Genomic DNA, 25,599 nt, shown 5'->3' on the forward strand with positions numbered 1-25,599 from the left:
AATTCTTAAAAACAACTTGTGTAGTAACACGAAAACTTTGTGTGAAAAGCTGCTGAAAAAAAGTTTATTGAATTTTGTAAGGAATCTTTCATAAAAAATGTGTAAGTATTTTGCTCGCAGCTCTTGTTAGAATAACGATAGTTTTTTTACGTCAAAGAACCCTCCCTGCGGCGACAGCTGTCTTCAAGTTAGTGGTGTGTAAGTAAATGTCGATAGTATAAAATAATATCGACAGTATTGATACAACTGAAGGGTAATGTTAAACAGTGAAACCTTCATTCACCACACCAGACTTCACAGATGTTGCAGCGATAGAGATGAGAATAGGTAGTCCCGTAGATCCAAAGTATCGATACCATTATTATAACACGGCACAGCACTATTTCAGGCGTAGGCAGATATTTGCCAAGAACACTTTCCATTCTTATATTGTAACATTTTGTAACTCAGGAATTTTCTGACGATCAATAAAACTAAAAAATAAATAAGAAACGTTTAATAATATAGTAAAACACTCAATTTAAACGGCTAAAATATACTAAAACATTTAGACTCATTCAAATGTACAAATATGTATGAGCACTTCAAATTCATATTAACGGTCATGACAAACTGAGTTAGGTTTGACATAATATTCAACAAATCAAGTATTGGTCAAAAGATAAAACATTTTAAATTGTCTATAAAACATCGAAAGTAATCAGTTATTTTCATGAATATCACATGATAAAACATCTCTATCAATTTGAGAGTATCTAATGAAGTCATTCCTTTTTTTAAACAATTCAAAACCAACCCATCTATATATATAAAAGAAAGTCGTGTTAGTTACTTCGCTTATAACTCAAGAACGGCTGAACTGATTTAGCTGAAAATTGTCAGGGAGGTAGTTTAGAGCCAGGAGAAGGACATAGGATACTTTTTATCCCGTTCGAAACAAAAAAAAAGTCTGCTTATTTATTGCCATTAAGGCGGAACAAAGTTCGCCGGGTCAGCTAGTTTTGAAATAAAGACGATTGTTGCAGCATCTATGAGATAGGAATTTACAATTAGTGCCAGTTTCACCATTAACATTAAACCCTTTAAATTAATAATATTATCGCCACCGTTTTTAAGAAAATAAAACTTCTATTAAACCGGGTTTAGTAGATAATAATTAAAGTATTTAGACAAGCCAAACTGTGTTTGGTGCTTAAACCGCGTTCAAAGTCAATGGTGAATACGGACCTTTGCTTTTGCGTGTTGTTAAAAAATTTGCAAGCAATTAGGTATATCGATGATGTTAACGAAAGTCTACAAACAATAAGGCTGGGTTGCACTATTTTACTTTAACTTTGACAAACGTCAAAAATCTGTCAAACTCCATACAAAATACAGCGGTTATCGTTATAGTTACGGTCAAAGTTAGGTAGTACAACTCAGCCTAATTTAATGAATGTCAAAGTAAACTCAGTTTTAAACGTGCCGCGTATTGTCCATGTCCATTCGCTGAATCAACTAATAATGCATTACTCTCAATAATACATAACCACTTCAGAAACATAGAAAATCTACTGTGCTTCTTTAATTATTTCTTTATGTTAGCGACACCTTTTGGCTAACTAATATCGTGTCAGTTTACTTATACAATGTTTATTAAAATCTGAGGAAGAGAAACAGGTCCACAATTTGATCTGAAATCATTGTCATGAAGATTTATAATTAATTACTTTTCATTAAGAAACCTCATAAATAATTAATTATTCAAACAATCGTATAGATAATCGAACGTTATTGAAATTTTAAGTTGTGTCTTTACATTAATAATTTACTTATTAAAAAATTATAAGTTATTTCAAACACTCGTTACAAATATTAAACAACTTACATTATTCGTTATATAATAATAATTGACAATCAATTATTTTTTACCCAATTTGAAATTTAAAATAAGAATTATATTAATTATCCATAAACCATACACATAAGGTGGTATCGCTATGATACAAAAAATATTTAATTAATTTTCACCTTCACGATTTTGTTCTATATTAATTTAATTACACGTTGTAATAGAAAAATATTTTTAATTATACTTAAGTACAAGACAATTTTATGTTTATTTTGCCCTACAGTGATTTTGCGACACATCTTTTTATCCTCTTTTATTTTTATCTAAGTGCAGGCTGGATGAAAAAATTTAAGACATGTAGAGGCCATTTATGATAACACTTTATAAATTTTAAATTAGTCTTTTATCTTAATATTTTCGACTAAAAATTTCACTATTTATAAGTAGGTACTAAGTATCAATAGTTTATACAAATAAAGATTACTTTACTGTGACTTTTATTAGCAAGGAACACATTAAATATAAAGATTTTTAAAGAGTTATCATTCATCCTTCTTACTCGTATGTATTAATTTAATTTAAAATTTGTGTAATCTCATACAACAATACCATTGGGCTTGATTTAGGAGAATTAACGTTTTAAGTACATACCTTAATTCAATTTATAAAATTATTAACCTTTATTATTCCCAAAAATATTTTTATATATTATACCTTGGCACTCGTATTTATATCACAGATCCATGACTTACAGCTTTCATTCCTAAACTCTTTCTAAATTATCAGCACCCTTTTTAGACTGGATCACGAAATTTCACTTAAATTCGGTCTCCAATTTTTTACCCGAGGCCTGTGAAAACATTCGTCGAGCCTAAATCGTAAATGATATTAAGTTTGTTCCCTCGGTACTCGGACACCAGTCTAGAGCTACAAGTTGTTGTCACTTCCATCGCCTTTGTCAATCGTACACAAGTAACTCTTTATGCCATCTTGCTTCGACTCCGGTTCAAAAAGCTTACTTATTATAGTATCTTTAAAGAATCCTTTCGGCTGTATCAACGTCTCGAATTTCGTTTCTATCGACAGCTTCCTGCCTTTGCTTTCATTAGCTACAACACTAAGATCAAGTGAGTAACTATGTTTTATAGTTTTATGTGTCTTTATTTCATTACCAGTTTTGTATACATCGTGCGTTTTATCCGTGGAATGTTCTTCGTAAGCCTCATTTCCGTAAACATTATTGACGCCTCCACTATCGGCGTGTTTGTTTTTACCATATTTACTAAATATTAAATGTTCAGTGTCTATTATTGTAACCACAGGCGACCGTTTGTTGAACAGTTTACACGATTCGCCGAATAGTTCAAGTTTTTTCTGGCTGTTGCTGTTACTGTCGTCATCATACGTGGTTTCTCCAGATCTTTCTCCATCAGATGCTGTTCTGTTTTCATTAATTGTGCATAGTTCAACATCTCTAATGGGACGGTTATTTTCGTTGTTGACTTCAGTAATACTATCGCTAAAAATTATCCTTTTGGTATCCTTAATTTTCTTGGGAATGGTCGATATGGTGCTGTCTGAGGAGATGTACCGTGTGGTCTCATTGTTGACGGAGAGCTTGTGGGCTGGGGACATCATGGTGTTGTTGAACCCTTTCTCCGTTTGCGATTGCTTCCCTTTGCTGTGCATCCCGAATATCCGTTTGATTGATTGCCGGAACTGCGGACAAACCACACAAAATTAGGGCTATGAAAATTTTCAAAAGTTGATTATTACGCAGAGAGTAATTAGCATTAAAACATGATTTAGGATCCTAAACCAACATCCTCATAAAGCGCGCCTGTCACAAAATGTTACGGACCCTTATCCCTCGCTGGAGATTAATCTTTCGGAATATGGGTGTATTATTGATGACGTGGAAACATTATAAATACTCATTATGGTTGGGATAAAATGTTATTGACAGACAGAATTATTGGGATTATATCTTAATGGCAGGTTATTCAAATTCTGGAATATGAGTAATTTACAAGCACTCGTAGCTACGACTTTGAAATTACTTCTTAAGCCTCCATTTTACCTATATGTGTCAGTTACAGAACCTGTATTCATAATAAACATCCAAGAAAATGACGGAATAATTACAGAGTACCCCAATTTTACACGCTGATGTTACTTAGGTAGGTAGTGATGTTGTAATTTTTTACTTTAGTTGGTAAATGGTTACATATTTAACATTGCTTCTACAATAGGCAATACAGCTGTAAAATTCGTTTGTCAGGGCTTTTATTGTGCTTTTATACTGTATCGAATTCACATTGTACAAATGTCGAATAAGTAGAGCGTGAAGCATCTGATGTATTCGCGTTTTTTCATTCAAGTTCCGAGAATTTTACCTTTTTTACTGTTTTGAATACTTATCAAAAATATTAATGTGAAACCTAAATAAACGGTGAAATTAAAACTTTTTCACTTAGGAACGTAGGTATTGTACAAAGTACTAGGTATACCAGCGTTTGTAATCCTTTTTAATGAGGGTATGAAAGTTTAAACTCTGCTGATGGAATTCATCATTTGGTGCCAGGTTAATGTGTCTACAGATTAGTTTCAGAACATTTGTTTGGCGTACATTTTAGGGAATGTCCCTGCCATCAATTTGCGGTCTACTAATACCCATTTGCGAGCGCCTAGCATCATCTAAACGGCATTCCGCATCCGACGTGAATTGTTACATAGAACACAAAACTTTGTCAACGCACAATTTGCAGACAATTTTGTTGAATGTTGACATGTTTTGTTGATTGTGTAGGGTAAATACGCGCTGGAGACCCGGCTTTAAAAGTGAGGGTATGTAGGTACATGAAATGACAAAGATTTACTCAAATAGAAATTAAACTCTCTGTTTCCATAACATTGCTACTAAAGATAACGTAGGTTAACGTAAATCTTATGCGATTAGCCCAGTCTTTCATTTTTATTCAATAAATAGTCAAGTCAGCAGGTAACAGTAGGTCAGTTTCTTTCAGCGTAGACTAAAGTACTGTTTTCAACACACTTTTTGCCTCAATAAATAGGTATTACGATGTAGGTACTTTATTATTATTTTCTGTACTGTTTTGTTGTTACAAACATGCTTGTGACTGAAAACTAAGATTTACCTACATCAGAATGTGATTGTACAGACGACAGCAGCACACCAAGCTTAAAGTTTGTAGTACCTTATAAACTTTTAAGAAGTGCCATTTTATAACAAAAATGTAAAGTATGATGTGCTGTCAACTGTACAAAACAGTAATATATTTTATCTAATTAAATGGTACTTACTTGTGTATTCATGCCGACGTATATTAGGGGGTCGTAGCAGATAGAGCTCTTGGCGACTAGAGCGGGTATCACGCCAGCTCCCGGCGAGATCTGCAATGGAAATTGATATTTAATCATCGTAAACTTAAGGTCGAAACTTGAATAACATAATTGGGTATTTTAATTAGAATTTTTTTGTTAAAATATTAAAAAAAATAATGTGAGACTGAGGATTTCGAAATGAGAAACTTTTTGCTCCTTCTACTATTTCAAAGAGGTTTTTCTTTGTAAATATAAAGAAAACATTAAGCAATTATGTTTTCAAGATAATTACATAATAATGATCCCAGTGAATGGCCATTACTCGTTAAAAAAATTACTAAGATCCTGGCCATGAGTTGTCGACGCCAACAAAAAATTGGATTGCACTTGGCTACTTGTCAAATAGGTCAAGGCAAAAACATTTCATGGTAACTAAACTCAACTTTGAGTTACTGCTTAGATACACAAAGAACTTAATTGCAGTGTTTGTTTAAGTTAAAGTTAAGTCTAGTAATATAAGTTTTAATTTACTAAGAAATGATTTTCTATATATTTTAATAATAATGCCTCTTCATTAAAATTATTATTCAACAATAAATCCTATCCTATCCTACTAATATTATATCCTACTAATATTATAAATGCGAAAGTTTGGATGTCTGTATGTCAGGATGTCTGGATGTTTGTTACTCTTTCACGCAAAAACTACTGAACAGATTTTGTTGAAACTTTGCTGTATTATTTCTTATAACCCAGAATAACATAACATTATAGGCAAAAAAAAAATATGACGATTTGTGACAAACTAAATTTCACGCAGGTGAAACCGCGGGCAAAAGCTAGTTGTTAAATAAATTGTTGTCATCTGCGAATTCTATGGAATAACAAATCTATGGTTTATTCTCACTCAGTTACATATCAGTTAAGACACGGAGAAGAGCAAAGATCGTACCAGCACTTAAGTAAGGGCATATTAACGGTATGTGTGCGCAAAGCAAACATTATTCAAAGCAGTTAATCTGTACCTATTTTACATATAGAAGGTGCTTATGAAGAACATAATTATAATGTATGATTTGCTTCTATACTAGCTTTTTCCCGCTGTTTCGCCTGCGTAATTTTTACAGTATAATATCTATACTAGTATAGAACCCCAACTAAATCTTAGGGGTTGATTTTTACAAAATAACAATTTACATAATTATGTACTTTGATTTATTCGTCGTATTACCTACATAGGTATTTAGGATTATTTATTTTAACTAACTCAAGACCATTGATCGTAAGACTAATGTTAGGTACAATAAAAGGGCCTATCTTTAATGGGACTAGAAAAGTAGCGATCAAAAATTGCTTTCGTTAATATTCTGCAACAGTTGTTATCCCAAACTTTCCTAAATGTTACATTTACTATAAAATACAGCTGATGCGAGTGTTTCAAGTTATTGCGCCATAAAACGTTAATGGGAACTATGGACTCCATAGTATGGAGTCGTCAGCTCGACAGAGAATCAGTTTTGTTTGTAATTAAATAATGGAGATTTATGATAAACAGGCTTTTGGTTCACAATCTTGAAGTATTTACAATGCTAATAAAATTTGCATTTTGTTAATCAATATTTTAATTAACGAATGAAGTCACAGTCACCTTTGTCTAATCAGACTTAACACTTTGACCTTGGGACAGCCCTTATTCTACACCAGTGGTTTTCAACCTTTTTCATGACAGAACCCCTAGTATGAAAAAAAATTGAGACCCGCCGACCATGCATTTTTTATTGTTACGAAGATGTTTTTAGGGACCAAAACTACAATCCATACAACACTTATGCATTTGCTTAATTAGATTTCTGATAAATCTATCTTTATAACTTTAATGATTTTTTTTACGGAGGTAGTTTTACGACCTCTCGCGACCCTTATAGAGGCTTCGAACTTCGAACCCACAGGTTGAAAAACACTGTTCTACACGATCCAAAATAAGAGCTATTTTTGCAGTACAACTTACAAGCATTAATCCATTCTCTTTAAGTTATTGAAGATCTTTGAAAGTATGGACAAGAAAGTTCGATAAGTATTCCAAAATAAACAATAAACAAGTAAGCATTTTTAAAGTAAAATTGCGAAACTTTGCTTATTATATTGTTATCAAGTCATATATTTGTTAACTTTTTAAAATGACTATGTAAAGTATTTCTTATGTAGGTACTAGTATTTCAGGAATAAGGTCCTGGTAAAAGCAAGGTCATATAATGTAATATATTTAAGGATTGTTTTGTGCATTTTTATTCTAATCTATGCCACAGAATAATAATAAGTACTACGTACAGAAGTTTTACTTCGCGAAGGTATTTAAAAAAATGTATGCTCAATGTCATTAACAATATGGTGTAATTTAGCCTGTCTCAAGAGCCAAGCACCATTTTGTTGACAAACGTCAGTGATCGGCACTGCGCCGAAGCTATAGGGCTGACTTCGGTAAAATGATGTGACGTGAGGTGCCAAACTGCGGAAAATGGCGGAGGAAATACATGATTTAGCATGAATTATCATGAATAATATTAACTACTTATTAACCTCTCAGTGTCTTGAGGCAACTTAAAAAAGTACATTCTGTGTTTTTATTATTATTTAGGTAAGTAGTTAAATACTGCACAGTATTTATTACACCATTTTCTTTATTTTCTTCCATCATACACAAGAATACGCGTGCGTGAGTCAATGTTCGCTCGTATGTGAGGCCTTGTCGAATAGTATCCTGTAGGTGGGCAATCGTGCGTGTTTTGTTTTCGATGTAAACTCGCGGAGATGAACAGGCCTGTCTATACTAATATTATAAATGTACAGATTCACAGCATGTATTCTGTGACAGACAAAATTCCACGCGGGCGAAGACGCGGGCGGAAAGCTAGTTTTTAGATATTCTACGAATTCTTAAATTTAAGATATATTTTGAAAATAATAATATTATAAGAAGTGTATCAATTTTCACTCACGATGCCCTCCGTTGCGAATTGCTCTATTAGAGCGAACAGGGAGTAGGGTGTCCAGGCTACAGTGAAGGCGATTATCATGATGAAGACCATGGCAGTCGCTTTTGTCTCCGCCCGGCTGACCCGTCCGAGCCTCTGAGAGTTCTGGAACAAGAAATATACGTGAATATGGTTCACATAACAAACATTTACTTATTCTGGATGCGATTTTGTGAAAAATATTATAGGCAGGCAGTTGCTAATTGCTCTTAATTGATATTTATTGTCCGTGGTGCATAATCTTTTCTTAAAGGTTTTAAGCCTTTGTTTGTCACCTGTCATCCGCTTTGCAATGGAGGGAAGTTGAACCTTAATTTCGAACTCCTATGTTCTTCTGATTAATTTCGTTGCGGGTCCAATGACAGTTTAACTTTCCCCCAGGACAAACTTGACCTTCATTGGTTGGGTTTTTAAGGCGGTCAAGCTATAGATCCTGGCTACACAGGAGTTGCAGTGGTGGGAACGAGAGGTGGGAATAGTCCTATTATTCTGGATGGTTGATGTTAGTGATCTAAAGAAATTAACAAAGAACTAGGTACACCCTTGTCTTATGAGATAGACGCAAAAAATTGAAGAAATAATTATTTTTTCTGAAACTTCGCGAGGCTTGCCCGCATCTCACAGTAGTTAGGTAAATTTTATTTACTCCTACTTACGTATCCGTCAAGTTGCATAATAATATGAGTGACCATGAAACAATAAGGCTGGGTTGAACCATTTTTAATAAACTTCGAGAGTGGAAACACAATAGCCATAGAGGAGAAGAAGAAAAAGAAATAAAGAAAGAAAAATATTTATTTGGTACTAAAAGAACTTCAAGAGTTTGTTAAACTCCATACAAAAATCACCGGTTATGGTTATAGTCACGGTTTAAATAAGGTGGTGCAACTCAGCCTAATATTTCTAATCTATTTGGTACAAAGTCAAATTATTTGGCAAGTGCTGAGAAGAAGCGCCGCAACAAACTCAGTCACTCAGTACTAGAGAATACAATCCCGAGCATGTTTTTCAATCCCGGGATTACGGGATTTTTGATGGGTAATCCCGGGATCCCGGGACTATCCCGGGATCAGCCTTATGTGGGAATTGGGTTCTAATAAAAAAAACTTAAGTATAATTTCTCAAAAGATGTTTTAAATATTGTTAGTTGCAATAATACTAAAATAAAATAAAAAAATATACAAATCAAAAGCACTATTTAGAATTTCGGAAATAGATGTCACTCGATTATTTCTAAACTATACAAGATATCCAAAAACTGGTTACTGATCCTGAAAGTCCTTCACGAGCTCTATCCAACGGTACCAATTATAGGTTACAAAATAAACTGGATCTATCCTAAAATTCAATGTTTCCAGCTTCCATACATTTAGTTAAACCATATAATATTAAAAACTGAACAAGATATCCAAAAACTGGTTACTGATCCTGAAAGTCCTTCACGAGCTCTATCCAACGGTACCAATAACAAGTTACATAATAAACTGGATCTATCCGAAAATTCAAGTTTCCAGCTTCCATACTTTTAGTACTGTCACAGTCATGGCACTCATGGCTTCATAATATTATAGCAAGTAAAGCCTAAAATCAACGTTTTCCTTGAATAATCTATCTATCTATCTTCTTTATAAATAAAAATGAATTGATGTTCGTTAGTCTGATTAAAACTCGAGAACGGCTGGGCCGATTGAGCTGATTTTGGTTTTAAAATGTTTGTCGTAGTTCAGGGTAGGTCTAAACGGTGAGCAAATACGCGCGCGATATTGTTTTTCTGTGACAGACAAAATTCCACGCGGGCGAAGACGCGGGCGAAGCCGCGGGCGGAAAGCTAGTTTTAAATAATAATGCAATTTACGAGATCATTTTAAGTGTTTATTATTTAATTAAAAAAATTAATACTTCTAATATTGTGTGGCTGGCATACATTTAGTATGGAGGCTGAAAACATTGAATTTTCGGATAGATCCAGTTAATTCTGTAACCTATTACTGATATCGTTTGAAAAAGCTCGTGAAGCACTTTTAGGATCAGTAACCAGTTTTTCGATATCTTGTACAGTTTAGAAATAATCGAGTGAGATCACTTATCGTTTCCACCCTGTATAATTTTATGCTAAGGTAGAATCTAGGCAATGTCATAGTCAAGGCGCAACGGATCGTAGAATGCAAAATAGTCCTGTTTATATCAATCCCGAAAATACCGGGATTAGCCAAGTACAGTCCCGGGATTTTCGGGATCAGAAAAGGGTCGGGATCCCGGGATCCCGGGAATCGGGATCCCGGGATTGTATTCTCTACTCAGTACTCGTTGTAATCAACCCATATCGTTTCCATTTTGTAATTGTTCCCAGAACAGTAACCTGATTATCCGAAAAGTCATTTGGTTTTTAGAGAGTGCCGTTGGTTAAAGTAAGAAATGTCAGACACCAATGGCATCTAAGACATCTGATACGAGTGTGGTTGACCTCAGGAGTTCAGTGCTATACAGGGTGACTTTGTTATCAGTATCTAAATTTTTAGGATCGACTCAGAATCAGTAACTTACCTAATCGATTTACGTAAAGAAAACTTTTTTTTTCATATAGAATTATTTTTATCCGCTGCGCGCGGTTTCAAAACTAGCACACGTGGCTAATTTACTTCGTTCATAGAAAAATACGTAGGTACACACAGTTAATTACCAAGCTTAGACATAATGGTACATGAAAATAAGCGTTAACCTTTAACCCTTAACTGGTATCGTAAATTGGACATACGTAACTGGTATCGTGGGGGCCGCGCGGCCCCCATACTATGTTTGCTTCTAGCAAGCATTTTTTACCTATATACTTGAATAAATGCTCATAAATGATATATATCAGGCTTGTTCTATGTAATCATTTAGTTTTTATTGTATTCAATCTTCTTACTTATATACTTCAAGACATTACATAATAGTAACAACTTTTTACCTAATATTTTTTTAACGTTACAAATATCTATGAAACCTACCGTTTAGAAAGTTATAACCAAAAATATTATTATTTTAATTAATGCATAATAATGTGAACTTAATAATAAATAACGTTTTAATGTAATATTAAATAAAAATAATAAGTATTTTATAAAAATAAAAACATAAATATTATGTTGACAAACATTAGCAGGTGCTGGTGGATTTTCAGACCACTTGTATTTATTTTTTCATAGTAGCCGGATTGACTAGGTCCTACAACATCTTCATTTTCACACTCTGAAGAAAAAACTTGAAAATCAGAATCAATATCCTCATTATCGACCGAATATTGGTTATTGGGTCTTCACAATGACCTATAATTTTATTATCACTATATCCTTCTTCTGACATGCCACTAATCACTAATTTGGAATCAAAAACTTCGTTCTAGGTATATTCCATTGTTTTATCACTTATAAACCACCAATACTGCAAAAAAATAAAAAACAAATAAAAATTGCCATGAAAAAAAACTAACGTAACTGGTATTGTGGGGGCCGCGCGGACCCCAACACGTACATATCTTCGTCCTCGTGAATTATGCAGTGCTGAAACGCCTGCATTAGACGCGAGTAGCGCCGAAATGAGAATACAAAAAATTTTGGCTGCCCACGATGCGTAGTTTCTTAGAAATCAAAGAAAACGTCATGCGTGGGGGCCGCGCGGCCCCCACGATACCAGTTAAGGGTTAATAAAAATTAAGATATAAGCACCCGCGAATTAGACTTTCAATATTTTTTTCAGATTAAAAATAATTAAGATAAAGTTGTATTGTTAAATTGTTCTATAGAGCTTTTTTTTAAATTGAATACTGATTACAAAAGCATCTTGTATAACCGACAGAAGATCTGACTTGAATTTCGTGGAACTTTCGCTGGCACGATTCCGTGAAAAACTAAAGATCAAAACATTCGGTTACAGAAAGAGTGTAGTAGAGCCTACGGGTAGACGAGTAATGTAGTAAATTAAAAGAAAATTCAAAAAGGCTTTACATGTAACTAATTAGACTCCTTTAATGAAAAATTCACAATATAAAGCAAATGTACAAGAGTTATATTGAAAAGAAAAATGAAAATGAAATATCTTTATTGCTACTTATAACTAAGGGCCCTCGCCCACGGCGACTTTTTACCCGACTACAGCAAAGCAATAGGAGGGTTATGATTTTTACCCGACTACGGCAAAGCAAAAGGAGGGTTATGATTTTTTACCCGACTACGGCAAAGCAAAAGGAGGGTTATGATTTTGACAGGGTATGTATGTATGTATGTATGTATGTATGTTCATGTGTACCCTCGTAACTTCTAAACTACTTATCAGAATTCGACAAATGACATATCATTAGAAGCGCCTTAATTGTCCGCTGGTTATAGGCTACATGGGGTTTCACAAAATCTAATGTGGCGCCTTCTAGCGGACAAAACATAGAGAGTAAAAAAATTAAGTTAAGATAAATATGCCGTGTTTGGTATCATTTGAAAGTGCTTTACTTGTACATTTTGAATATATATATATATATATATATATATATATATATATAGGTGACCTGGAGATACAGCCGGATTATACAGGGTGGTTATACATATGGAACGATAAGTGATCTCACTCGATTATTTGTAAACTATACAAGATATCGAAAAACTAGTTACTGATTCTGAAAGTGCTTCACGAGCTCTTTCAAATGGTACCAATAATAGGTTACAGATAATGGAAGCTGGTAACATTGAATTTTTGGATTTTGTAACTTCTCGTTTCCACCCTGTATAATCCAGCTGTATCTCCAGGTCACACCTAGATACATTCCATAGCAGCTGTAATAGACATTTAGGTACATACATTTACCAATTTTGGTGATAAATAGGCATTTTGTATTAGTTTTTGTATAACGCCTGAACAAAAACAAAGGGTAATATTTTGGTGTTATACATAGATTTCGAATATAAAAAATATATAATTTAACTAATTAAGACAAGACAAAAAAAATGAGGTATGTCTCGTTTCTGTCGGGCCTGGGTCACAGATGACCGTTCTTCTTTATTGCTTTAAGATATGGACAAACTGGCCCGGCGCACTTCATACCCCAAAAACATACCTATGTCTATCAGAGGTGGAATTGTGTAAAGCAATCGTAATCACGATACGATTATTCTGTCAAACGCTTAGTATATCTGACTTTATCGTACGTTATGAACTGTCAAATGATTACGATTGCTTTACACAATTCCACCTCTGGTCTATTATATAGGATTCTAATGATGAAATCGGTCCAGTAGTTTCGGAGCATATTCAATTTAAACAAAGAATCAAAATTTTGCTCTCTATAATAGTGTAAATACCAAATGATACAAAACCCGTGTAAACTCGTATATGAGTATCTATAAATATTCACTCTATTTTGTAAAGAATACTATAAAGGTATTCTTAGTATTCTATCTTACGCATTATAAGGATTAAGCTCTCAGTTTTTCCATTATTTCCCCATTGAAAGATTAAAAAAACGGTATTAATTCCGATCACGTCGCCTTAATGAGTTGTTGATGGAAGAAAAGCTCTTAATTATAGAATAATTATGGCCTAAGCTCGCGGTCCATTCTAACTCGAGCACTATTGTGAAGTTTGAACTCTCATATTTTGCATTATAGGTCTGAATCCTACTTGAGAATCTATTATTAGTGATAGGTATTAATGATTCACGGGCCGGAAGACGTAGTGGCCAGGCCTCCTACTAGGTGGACCGACGATCTGGTGAAGGTCGCGGGAAGAACCTGGATGCAGCCAGTGCAAGGCCGGTCGTTATGGAAAGCCTTGGGGGAGGCCTTTGTCCAGCGTTGGCGTCATTTCGCTGAAACGAACGATTAATGATTCTTTGTTAACTTTGTTACTAATGGTAGACTTTCCTATTACATATTATTATCCTTCTGGAAAACTGACAATATAAATCATCTTACGTTAAATTTTTTATGATTTCATTTCATCATCATCATGTCATTTTGTCTCCACTGCAGGAGCACGACCCTCTCCAATTTACCAGAGGCAAATGGAGGATTTGGAATACACTTCCCACGCTGGCCTAGGGATGTTCCGATACCACCTAAGTATCGATACCTACTCATTTCGATAATACTCAAATCTTTTTTCGATACTACTTAAATAAGTACTCCTAAAGTATCGATACTTACTGATATCGATACTTTTTGGAACTTTTATTTTGTTTTATTATTTTGAAATTACTTGTAAACAATCACTTAACACTAGAGTGCTCGCGCCCCTAAATACTCCTAGAGTGCTCGCGCGGGTGACATATGTCCCCCAATATGATATGGGTTTATTTTTGCTAATCTTATTTTATACAAGTAAAACAATTTATAATATTAAACATCAACTATATTTCTTACTAAATAATTTTAAAAAAGTGAGCAATTCTTTCATGAACTCTTATTATAATCAAAAAGAAATACTGTAATATTTTCCAAATATTTTAGAGTCGAAGTGACCAAAGTAGTTTAAATAGTCCTTGGACCCATTATTTTGGCATAAATATCACCTAATTAGAAAGTTAATCAATAGATTGATCTTATTCTGTGATATTTTGATCACAACTCGGGCACGATATGATTTGATGATCTGGACAAAAACGCCTATTCCACTTGTTACATTTGCTTACGAGTGCTTCGATTTCTTGCTCTTGTGCGAAAAACACGTCGTCCTTTGCCACAGTACTGGTAAGTTTAATGCTAGTTGGTGTTCGCGCAACCCCAGAAGAATCCTGGTTTTTAATTTTATAGCCCTAGGTGTATTATTACTACATTACTTACAATCTAAAACAACTACTTTCTTGCGTCAGTTTATGCTTAAATAAAACAATATAATTATTGTTAATGTTTAAAAAATGGTTAAAACTTATAACTTTGAGCTTACATGAAAATAAACTTGATTTTAAACCGTGACGATAAGGGATCAAACAATTCCTCAAGTGCTCGCGCGGGGGACATGCGTCACCCAAACACTTTAAATGTTTTCTGCACTCACGTTGATGTGTCTAGCAAGATGGCATTACTACTAACATGTGCGACAATACATGCTCGAGGAATACCTGAGAAGGCAGCACTGTAGCTCGATACCTTGAAAAAATATTTACGAATTTTACACCCTGGGTGACATATGTCACCCGCGCGAGCACTCTAGTGTTAACACTTTCACAATGGCGGAATGACGAGATGATTTGCGGGCGGGTGCGGGTGTCTCTTATCCTTCTCTCGCTTTCGGCTCGGGCTCGGCTGAAGTCGGACGAATTCGGCTGGCCCAGCGCGAGACAATGCGTCAATCACGCCGCCACGCGACGAATACCGGTAACTCGGTAACCGATTAAAGCTGATTAGCTGACTGTTTTTGCTCTCTCTGAGCCCCGATTACGGTAACTTTTAACGTCTACAATCCAGACACGCTTCATCGATTCTGCGATACGATTGGTCAAAACAGCTGACGTACGCTGTTGAACGACCAATCGTATCGCAGAATCGAGAAGCGTGTCTGGATTGGAAACGTTAAAAGTTACCGTAATTGGGACTCAGTTCTGTATGATGCGTTCTCGGATTTTTTTATTGTTTTCGGTTGTTTTGCTGATTCGATTCGATACCAAGTATTTTTGTTTCGATACCGATTATGTATCGCAAAATTGATTCGATACAATAAATACTTGGTATCGAATCAAAAGTATCGAGTACCTACTCGTATTTATTAGTATCGGAATATCCCTACGCTGGCCAGGCGTGTTGGAGAGACTTTGTGATTAAATATAAATTAAACAAATCACGAACTGAAACAATGCTTGAACTGGAAGCGACTTTCGCCTCCATTAATGCTGGAATCTACCATAACCTTCAATATCCTACACACGTTTTGTTTATTAAATTACAGGACTTCCAAAATAAAATACTTTCCTCCATTCCATTAGAAACTCGCAGATAAAGGATTTGGGCACGCAAATTCCTAAATAATTTAGCCAGAAGGGATTTAAGCGTTTTTCGTAGAACACAAAACATTTATACCAACACTAGCGGCCGCCTGCGATTTCGTACGCGTGGATTTCGTTTTACCCCCTTAGGGGTGGAGCTTCGTTGTAAGTCAGTGTGTCAGTCACCTTTGAGTTTTATAATTATATGTTACAGGAAATGTATGAATTCTAGGAATTGTATACTATTCCTAGGAAATGTATTGTATACAATTCCGAAGCTATTTAGGAAATGTATAAAATATTGCTTCAGAGATTTTTTAATAAGCACATATCCTAGGAAATGAAGAATTCCAATATTGTATTAGGAAATGTATAAAACTAAGCGGCACATGCGCGGTCGCGTGATCGGGTGCCCCTCGGTACGCCTAAAATTTCATTTAGCCAAACCACATTGGCCGATAGGTACTCTTAACTCACAATTATTATTGTTTAGCCTGAAAGTTGTTTTCGCACTATTATACTTTGGCCGAAAAAATTTCGGCATCACGCATATTACGCTGAAGTATTGGAAATCCCTAATTTTAACATCTCTTTTATTAAACATGAAGGTTTTAGTACTTCTGTAGCTGGATAACAAAGTCTCGGTTAGGTTAGGTTAGACTTGCGACCTTACACATACAAATTTGTGTGCCATAGACAACTAGGCGTACAAAAAAATTGACGATTCGATAGAAACCCCGCGAAATCGGATGATGCAATATTCTCCCCTCGCACCGTGTATGTCCACGCGTATTCATTGAAATCTTAATTACATTTCCGATTGCTGTTTAGGAAATGTGTCTAATATAATTTACATCACACATTTCCGGGTGATTTTAGGACTTATACACAATTCCTAGGAATTGTATACAATGACGGATTTCATACATTTCCTGTAACATACATATATATAGATTTTTAGAGTTAATCGGACGCTGTGTGCTTGAGAAAGTTTCAATTAACCTACATTTTGTGAATTCAGCCGCGTAAACTAGAACAATAACTTTGAAATTATCGTAATAAAATCGGCTCTTATTATAAGTACTCGTATAATAACAATACGTACCTACTTTACCTATAAATTATATGGAAGGTGCCTTTCACAATATTCTGAAGTTCAAGTGGTATGTGCGAAGTAAGATTTATTTATAGCTATGTAATTAGAGTCCCAGCACCCTGCACACTTTTGTCGGCCGATTTTAAAAGGGCTGTTAATTAGTATAAATAGGTATGAAAGTACGCACACTACACCGATATAGTACAAATTAGAAGCCGACCACTCTATCTACCGATAAGAAATCTGTAGTCTGCAGGGACTCTTAATCCGTATTTAAAATGAATCCTATACCTACAACAACTAAGTAGGTAAGTATATTTCAACAGAATAAGATGGGCAGACTGTTCGTCGTAATTACGAAATCGAGATTCAAACATAAACTAATTAGTTTATGGCTTAACACAACGACGGCCGTATTCTGGTACTTCCCACTTCTTATCGCGGGAATTTATTTCAAATAAAAAAAGAGGTATTTACATATTTAATGTATTTTCAATAAAAAAGGATAACCCAGTAAATTCCATGAGAAATTGACGTGTGATACCTACATAAAATATTGGAATGTCACGTCACGAGATATCAAACATCACGAGCTGCCGGAATAAATAAAATGGAGCAAGAGCGTTTGAGAATTGATGCATTACATACAAAATCCATTTATGGATGGCTGGAACTGTAAATAAACCCTTGATCATTTTTATTCCAGAATGGAAAAGTATTCAATTTGTATTTATTTTTCGTTTGGGTTGTAGCTGTTGGAACTCCAATTGTCGACACTAAAATTCAATGAAGCAGTAATCTCTTCTTTTCAACCGACTTCAAAAAAGGAGGAGGTTCTCANTACTTGTAACATGTTACAACAAGCCCCCGCATTTTGTTACAACTAACCCCATGGTATGATTTTTAACATTTATCAAGATAACTATTGTTTAAATTTAGCAATCATAAAAACTGTTACACATTATCAGAGATAGATAAATTTCAATGGAAATAAGATATAGAACATTTGAAATTAGTCAGTAATAATAACGCAAACCGAAATTTTACGACAGTACAATTTTATATTACCTGGCAAAAATGAAGCACGTGCACAATTCCGGTCACTGCGCCGGCCGGCGGGACACTAGCTATGGCAACATGATACGGCGCGGTTTATAGGTTAAATCGAGTCAAAGACATACGTCAATTGCGTTTAAGATCCTAGTGAAAAGGGCCTGTTACTACTTACCCCTGTTACAACAAGCCCCTCGCTCCCCTACTACGTGTATGTATTAATGTAATGTAATTTTTAAATAACGAGTAATCTATAGAGATGTAATAGATTATGTACTTAGTGGATTTCTCTTCATTTAGAAAAGTTACAGTACATTTTCATTGCAAAATTACCAATTCCTTCAGGGACACTTTTAAGTCGTTGACTGCCCAGATAGGTACTAAACACATTATAAATATTGTTCAAGGCTTACTGATGAGCCGCGTGGCGTCCAATAAAATGTTGTAAAACATAAATTCAAAAGACACGCTGTCGATTGTAGGTTAATACTTCAGCATCCTCGGCAACAAAATTGGATGTGTGTTCACAACTAATCTTTACGTATACAATAAAAAACAAACAGCACACAAAAATAATCTACTCAATGCTCTTCCTACAATTAATAAAATTGAAATGTTTCATCTCGTCCATCTATGAGGTATTACACACGCACTTACACGCGCGTAACGCTTAACCACTTTCGCGGCACGGGCTGTGTTAACACTAGAAAGGCCGCCGTCCCATTTTTGTCCCACTTGCGAGTTTGATCGTCTCTAACTTTTTTATTTTTTAACGAAAGTCCATGAAACTTTTTGACTTTTTCTGATTTATTGAGTTTTATCATTTTTTAATGTTTTTGATAGTATAATATTAATAGAAAAAAAATAAAAATCGGTTTTACCTAGAAGCGCCACTGGGTCAATTTTGTCCCACCCTGGTATTTGCAACAATAATTCGAGGAAGAGTCCTTGTTTCAAGGAGATACGAGAGGGGAGAGGTGAGGAGCATTTAGGTGACTCGTGACAATGCAGAAATGTAAATATATTGTACTAGTTTTTGCCTGTGACTTCACCCGTGAGTAATTCAATTTATCATAGAAAGACCTAATTTCTTTACATTTATCGTTGTTATTTGACCAAATAACTGAACATTATTCTAAATCATAGCCTATGTTATGTTATTCTGAAGTATTAGCAATAAAACTGCAAAGTTTTATTAAGATCGGCTTAGTATTTTTTGCGTAAAAGAGTGAAAAAACATCCATCGATCTAACCATGAATCCATACTCACTTAGTTCAAGTTCAAGGCATATATCCACCCATTCATCCTTCATATCCATTCATCAGTCCATCCATCCTTCAATTCATCAATCTTTCTTAACTTTTACATTTATAATATTAGAACTTTTACATTGTATGATTTGATTTTTAAAATGTGTGACTTATACAATTTTGAAAATTAAACGTACATACTTTTCATTGTAACTGGTAAAAAACTCCACTGTGTGTGTACGGATAACAGAAAAATAACCATACCTATAGATATTCCTAAACACATAGTACACCAGAGAGACAAAAAACCATACAAAAAAACTTTGTGCAAAATGTGCACTGATATTTTTAAGATATTTATTTTTCTTTCAAAAATAATAATGACTAGTTAAAGTAGCAATTTCATAATTTTAATACAGTATAACACCATGTAATATGAGACTATTTTTATATGAAACCAAAAATATGTAACTTTTAATAATTCAAAATTAAAATTGAATACATTTATATTTTTAAAGAAATAAGTAGGTACATATTGATTTAATTATATAGATAAACCTTTTTTTAAGGATACTACAAATAGTTTTCACCATAATGTTCATGTCTGAAACTAAAAAATGTTACAAAATATATGCTGGGACAAAATTGACCCAGCGGCGCTTTTAGGGGGGTCGCAATCTTCGGCACTTCTAGTGTTAAGGCAGACACGATCTATTTATAAATGTTTGGAATTCCGAAGAGGTGCCTTTAGATAATGTAGCATTAAAATTTGTTATTTATAGATTCAGCTTCGTAATTGCTTTGTTGAGGTTTTAAATTAAGTACGAACACATATAGAGCCAGGTACAGACGGGTGTAATGTGTAATGTAAGATTACGTGTAATGTAACACGAATTCTACGTGTGGACGGCACTACGAGCATTGCGTGTAAATACTGCCCATACTATTTCCATTACATTACACGATACATTCCATACATTCCATTACGCGTTACACCCGGCTAGACCCGGCTTAGATCACTAACATGAATTTGTGACAATTTATTTATGTCCTAAGATTTATTAAACAATGTCTGTTCACTGATCTATCAAAATCAAAAATATATTTTTCAATTTTGACCACTGGTATTAAAAAAGGTAGCCCTTAAGGGACACTTTACATGTCTCCTTATCTTTTTGGCCCTACCAGAACCTGCTACATATCTCTCTAGCACCACAGTAGGTAATAGAGATTAATTATCCGGGTTCAAGTCCCTCTAATCTCTAAATGGTTGCCCTAAAACTTGCTTTCTTTAAATGAAAAAGCTCTATTATACTAGTAGGTACGTAGCGTTATAACATCAATTGCTCAGATATAGTATGCATAGCTGAATGCTGAAATGAACAGAAAATGGGATAAATAGGCCTTATTACAGAACTCAATACAAGCATGTTACGGTTTTGTATTCACGCTTATGCTAAACGTGCTTATTCGGTACAACCTTGCGTGAAACGAGCCGACTATACTAATTGACATACTACCTCTACTACCGGTCACTTCACAAAACTCACTCTCACTGGCAACTCAGTGGGTAATATGTTGCTACGACGTAGCACTTTAATCAACAGCCGGGCTAAGATGTGTCGTGATAAAATATTAACGATGATTTTAGACAAGTTTATGGGCACACCGTGTAAAATCGATAAAATGGTTTGGTTGGATTATCGCTTCGCATATCCTATAGGCCTAAGATGCGCGCCGTGATAACTTTTATCGACGTCAAAATGTATGGACAAAATCGATAAAATGGCCTGATAACAGCTTATCGCGGCGCGCATCTTAGGCCTAGGGACTACAGGTCATTCACTCTCCACTGCAAGAGCACGACCCTCTCTTATTTCCTTACGTATTTATTTAAGCATTGACAGTTTGGGCAGACCAGATATTCGAGAAAATATCGATTGGATGGCTAAAAGAACGCTGGCTCAAATCAAATAAAATAATTTTATAATAAAATACGTTTGTTAATTTGAGTTAATCCAATGTCTCCGTAGAATTCTAAGTTGTCGTCCGTCCGACTAGAGAAAGATCGTGGATTCTATTCCAACGAGAGGGAATTGAATGTTTCAAAACAAGTGCTATCAGTGCTATGTCTGATATATTTTTCGTCTAGTAAGGTACAGGCAAATGGTAGAAGAACAATACCGATTAAGTGCAACTAACCGTGCTTTGTAAACGATCACGCAAAATTCATATTAGGACTCAATCGCTTAATACTGCATTAAACAAAAATACTCGTAGAATAAGAAGGAATCAAAATCGTAAGCCAGTTATAAATGAATATTATGGCAACTTTTTATGGTACAGACAGCGTCAAATAGTTCAAGACAATGAGGCTGGGTTGCACCATCTTACTTTAACTTTGACAAACGTCAAAAATCTGTCAAACTCCATACAAAAAATACTGGTTATTATAATAGTTAAGGTCAAAGTTAGGTGGTGAAACTCAGCCCTAAAGTAGCCAATAAGCTGTCTTTGTTACAGTTAGAATAAGGTTGTGTTGTCAGTTTTTGCTCACTTTGGGTGTGACAAACTATTGACTGTACCTGTTTTAAAATTATTAAGAGTTTTCCCTAAATATTTCCAATTTACAAAGGATATTTTTGGAGCAATGTTCAATGGAATATGCGTAATGTAATTTTAAAGGCTAAAAATAACTCAATGAATTTAACAAAGCAGTACTAACTCACGTTGTAATTACGCAAGCCAACGTATTGCACGTACACTCGAAAACACATTAAGATATTCAATTTTGTTGCAAAATAGCCTCTATTTAAACGAAATAAGACGCCTCTGTAATAAGCTTGATGTGCAGTCGTCCGTACAATTCCACGAATCGTCCCCCAAATCGGTTCCAAAATTCCTGTATTTGAAAGAATAACCATTTCCTGGAATGTTTGCCTTTCTCGTGGACCTTTTTTCACCTTGTTCATCGAAAATACGTCGAACGACCCTGTTTACCAGTATCTTAAATACAACATTTAAATATTCAAGACACTTACACGGTTCAAATACTGAAAAAAAAAATTAAGACTACCTATAATATTTACTATCCTTTATAACAATATTAGCTTAACCATGTTTTGCGGGAACATTGGCAGAAAACAAAAAAATAATTAAAGGACCAAACTTTTATCCGAGAATAACTCCTGATATGTACTTAACTGGCACATTGACAGTTTCAGTATGGGAAATATGTCAAAACTGCAACTTATTCTGAGATTAATATTATTTACTCTTGTTTGGTCGAATCCACCCTAAATAGAAATAAAATTTGGACTAAATCAATCACGTTAACGAAGGATGGCTTAATTAATAGCACAATAATTTACTAAGCAAGTGTTCTAATGAACCTATTACTCTCCAATTTCAATAAGCGTAGCTACAACCAATTAGTAGGCAATAGGCCACCAGAGGCAATCAAAGGGATCAGGTTTACCTTCGTTAAGCTAAATCTAGGGTTTGTGTTTCTGCTAAATCTGTGTTCGGTAAACGAAACAACAACTCAGTTTGAAACGATACAGATAGATGACATCATAATTGGCAGTGAATTGATTTGGGGAAAAGGTTTAATACTAAATTATGACGTCACTGATTTTCGATGACAAATAATAGAATCAATATCTTAGATTTAACTAATTTTTGGAATTAAATTACCTAATTTAATTTTCACATAATAACTGAAATTTATTCCTTAGTACTAGCGACCCGCCCCTGCTTCGCACAGGTAGGTACAATGTATGATACTGAAAAACCTTCCTCTTAAATCACTATATCTATAAAAAAACCGCATCAAAATCCATTGCATGGTTTTAAAGTTCTAGGGGACAGACAGACAGGAAAGCTTTATTTTATAATATGTAGTGATTTAAATTAACATTCCTAGGATAGATTTCGATTATACAGGCATTTCAACGAGCTCTGGTCCCCTGTGAAGCGCCATTCATATCTAAATTGAAATCTGAGAAACGCATAAATTCCGGAGACTGACCATTACCTAGCCACTACTCATTTAGCCTAGTTTATGTGCCTAGTACAATGCTGATGGATATAATAAAATTTGAAGGTTAAGGCCGAGAGTATTTTGAATTATGGCCCTGTGTATAATATAGTTCCTGATGTAAATTTTAGAGGATGAGTACATTTAGATAACAATCGAGTTTGATTACAGTTTTACATCTTTCAGTTAGAAGAAAGTGTTTTAGTCTTTCATAAAATGTGTAATTATTAAGATATCTATAATTATTTAGTCAAACATTCAGGATATTTCGACAAAGTACCTACTCAATTTGTCTGTAAGAGAATTAATTTCTTCGCTACGTGTAACGAGCACTTAAACTTATCACAAAACATACGAGTATCACGAATGTAATTTTGTACACAGACCTTTTATCATGAAATTAAATACACATGACGTAAAATTACAAAAAATATTAATTACAGTCTATTCTAACTAAAATATTTAATAGTTATTTCTTATTGAGATAAACAATGCAAAAACCTTAATTCAATTATTTTTATAGCAAAACTGTTCACTCTTTATCTATTTTTACACACAACAAACAAAGCTTAGCCTAGCGAAATGGCAACTAATGTTGCTAGCGTCTGCAACTTCAATTGCTGCCTAAATCTATGTAGTTTATCCCGGAATAGTTTGCATACATCCCAATGTGTATTTGCACCACAGTTTATTGACCAAGTGTAAGAATTATGTTGGCTGTGTGCCAACGTATCAAACCGCTTGTAACTCTAGTGTACTTTGGGACACAAACTTAGCCAAATTGTTCCTTTAAAGAGCAAATTATAGTCGTATAAACGTCTCAAGTGGGACATTCATGTTTTGTTTATCACTTATTACAAACATAATTGTTGTCTCTTCCTAAAAAGAATAGAAAAGTAAGTACGAGTAGTTTGTTCAAAAATATTATGCCTTCATCGATGCGATATACTTTTAACAGGCACTTACAGGGCAGATATGTACCATCCTAGACTGCATCTCATTTAGCCTAGGCGCAGACTGAAAACTTTTTGTCGGCCGATAGTTTAGTTGGGCAGTTAATCAGTATGGGCATGTCTGGAAGTGCGCACATTACACCGATTGATTCTTCATACAAATTAAAATCGGGACCAACAATCGGCCGACTAAAAATCGGTGGTCTGCGCATAGGCTTAACATCAGGTGTGATTGCAGTCAAACCTGCTTTGTTCTGCATCAAAAAATATATTTAACAGATCTATAAAAACTGCATCTTAATTTTACCTGCATAAAGCTTAATTTTTCTGTTATAGTAATAGATTTTGAACATAATAATTATTATAGTGTATATCTATCTAAAGGGTGTCCCAATAATAGCACGTCATACTGACACCCGAGGTAGCCCACTTTACGCCGTGTTAATTTTGGGAAACCCTGTATATTTTGGAAATTTCTGCCTTTGGAATTGCGGGTAGAACGGTTTCAATTGTTTAGAATTCGTTGGAATTCATTTTGAATTATTTTCTTTGAAAGACCTCGAAGGGCGCTTCCGTACAGTAACAAAGCGGTCACTGTTATTGTATTGATTATTACTGCCTAAATATACAATGTGTTTTATACTTATTGATCATTTTACACAACAAGGGTTGATTTCCTACAAGTCCCATGTTCAAATATTAGGAAAAAATACCTACCTTCATTCATTTATTCAGTCATTAGGTATGTGGTAACTTGATATTGGTCTTAATAGGAAAATTTGTTGCATTTCAGCAATTAAATCAACCCTTTTTGTTCCAATATTACGAGGTAAAAAAACACCCTGTATTTCTTTCACTACGCCAACAAAGTTGTATTAGTTTTAACGCCCCGGCAGAAGAATCTGCTTCCTCTTATTTGTGTTTCCTTAAACAGGTACCTACGGTTTTATAATACGAGCAGTTTTATCAGTTTGGGCAGGACTCTCCCTGGGGTAATCCCGGAACTGCGACCGTTTGTGTAGCCCGGGACTGTCGACTATATCTCAGGATT

The 25,599-nt window shown here is 34.6% G+C and overlaps 1 protein-coding gene across 1 annotated transcript in view; it reads right to left on the reverse strand.

Moving 5' to 3' along the window:
* Positions 1-2,558: 2,558 nt before the first annotated feature.
* LOC114364660 (pinopsin) overlaps positions 2,559-25,599 on the reverse strand; it is a 91,574-nt gene continuing 68,533 nt past the window's right edge. The window contains exons 6-8 of the mRNA XM_028320888.1: positions 8,173-8,313; positions 5,156-5,245; positions 2,559-3,550 (exon numbers count right to left, since the gene is read on the reverse strand). Coding sequence (XP_028176689.1) covers positions 2,759-3,550; positions 5,156-5,245; positions 8,173-8,313 — 1,023 coding nt within the window. The 3' untranslated portion in view covers positions 2,559-2,758. The remainder of the gene's footprint in view (positions 3,551-5,155; positions 5,246-8,172; positions 8,314-25,599) is intronic.

Source organism: Ostrinia furnacalis, unplaced genomic scaffold, assembly GCF_004193835.3.
Source record: "Ostrinia furnacalis isolate ACB-3 unplaced genomic scaffold, ASM419383v2 OfSCF7455, whole genome shotgun sequence".
In the NCBI taxonomy this organism is placed as follows: Eukaryota; Metazoa; Arthropoda; class Insecta; order Lepidoptera; family Crambidae; genus Ostrinia; species Ostrinia furnacalis.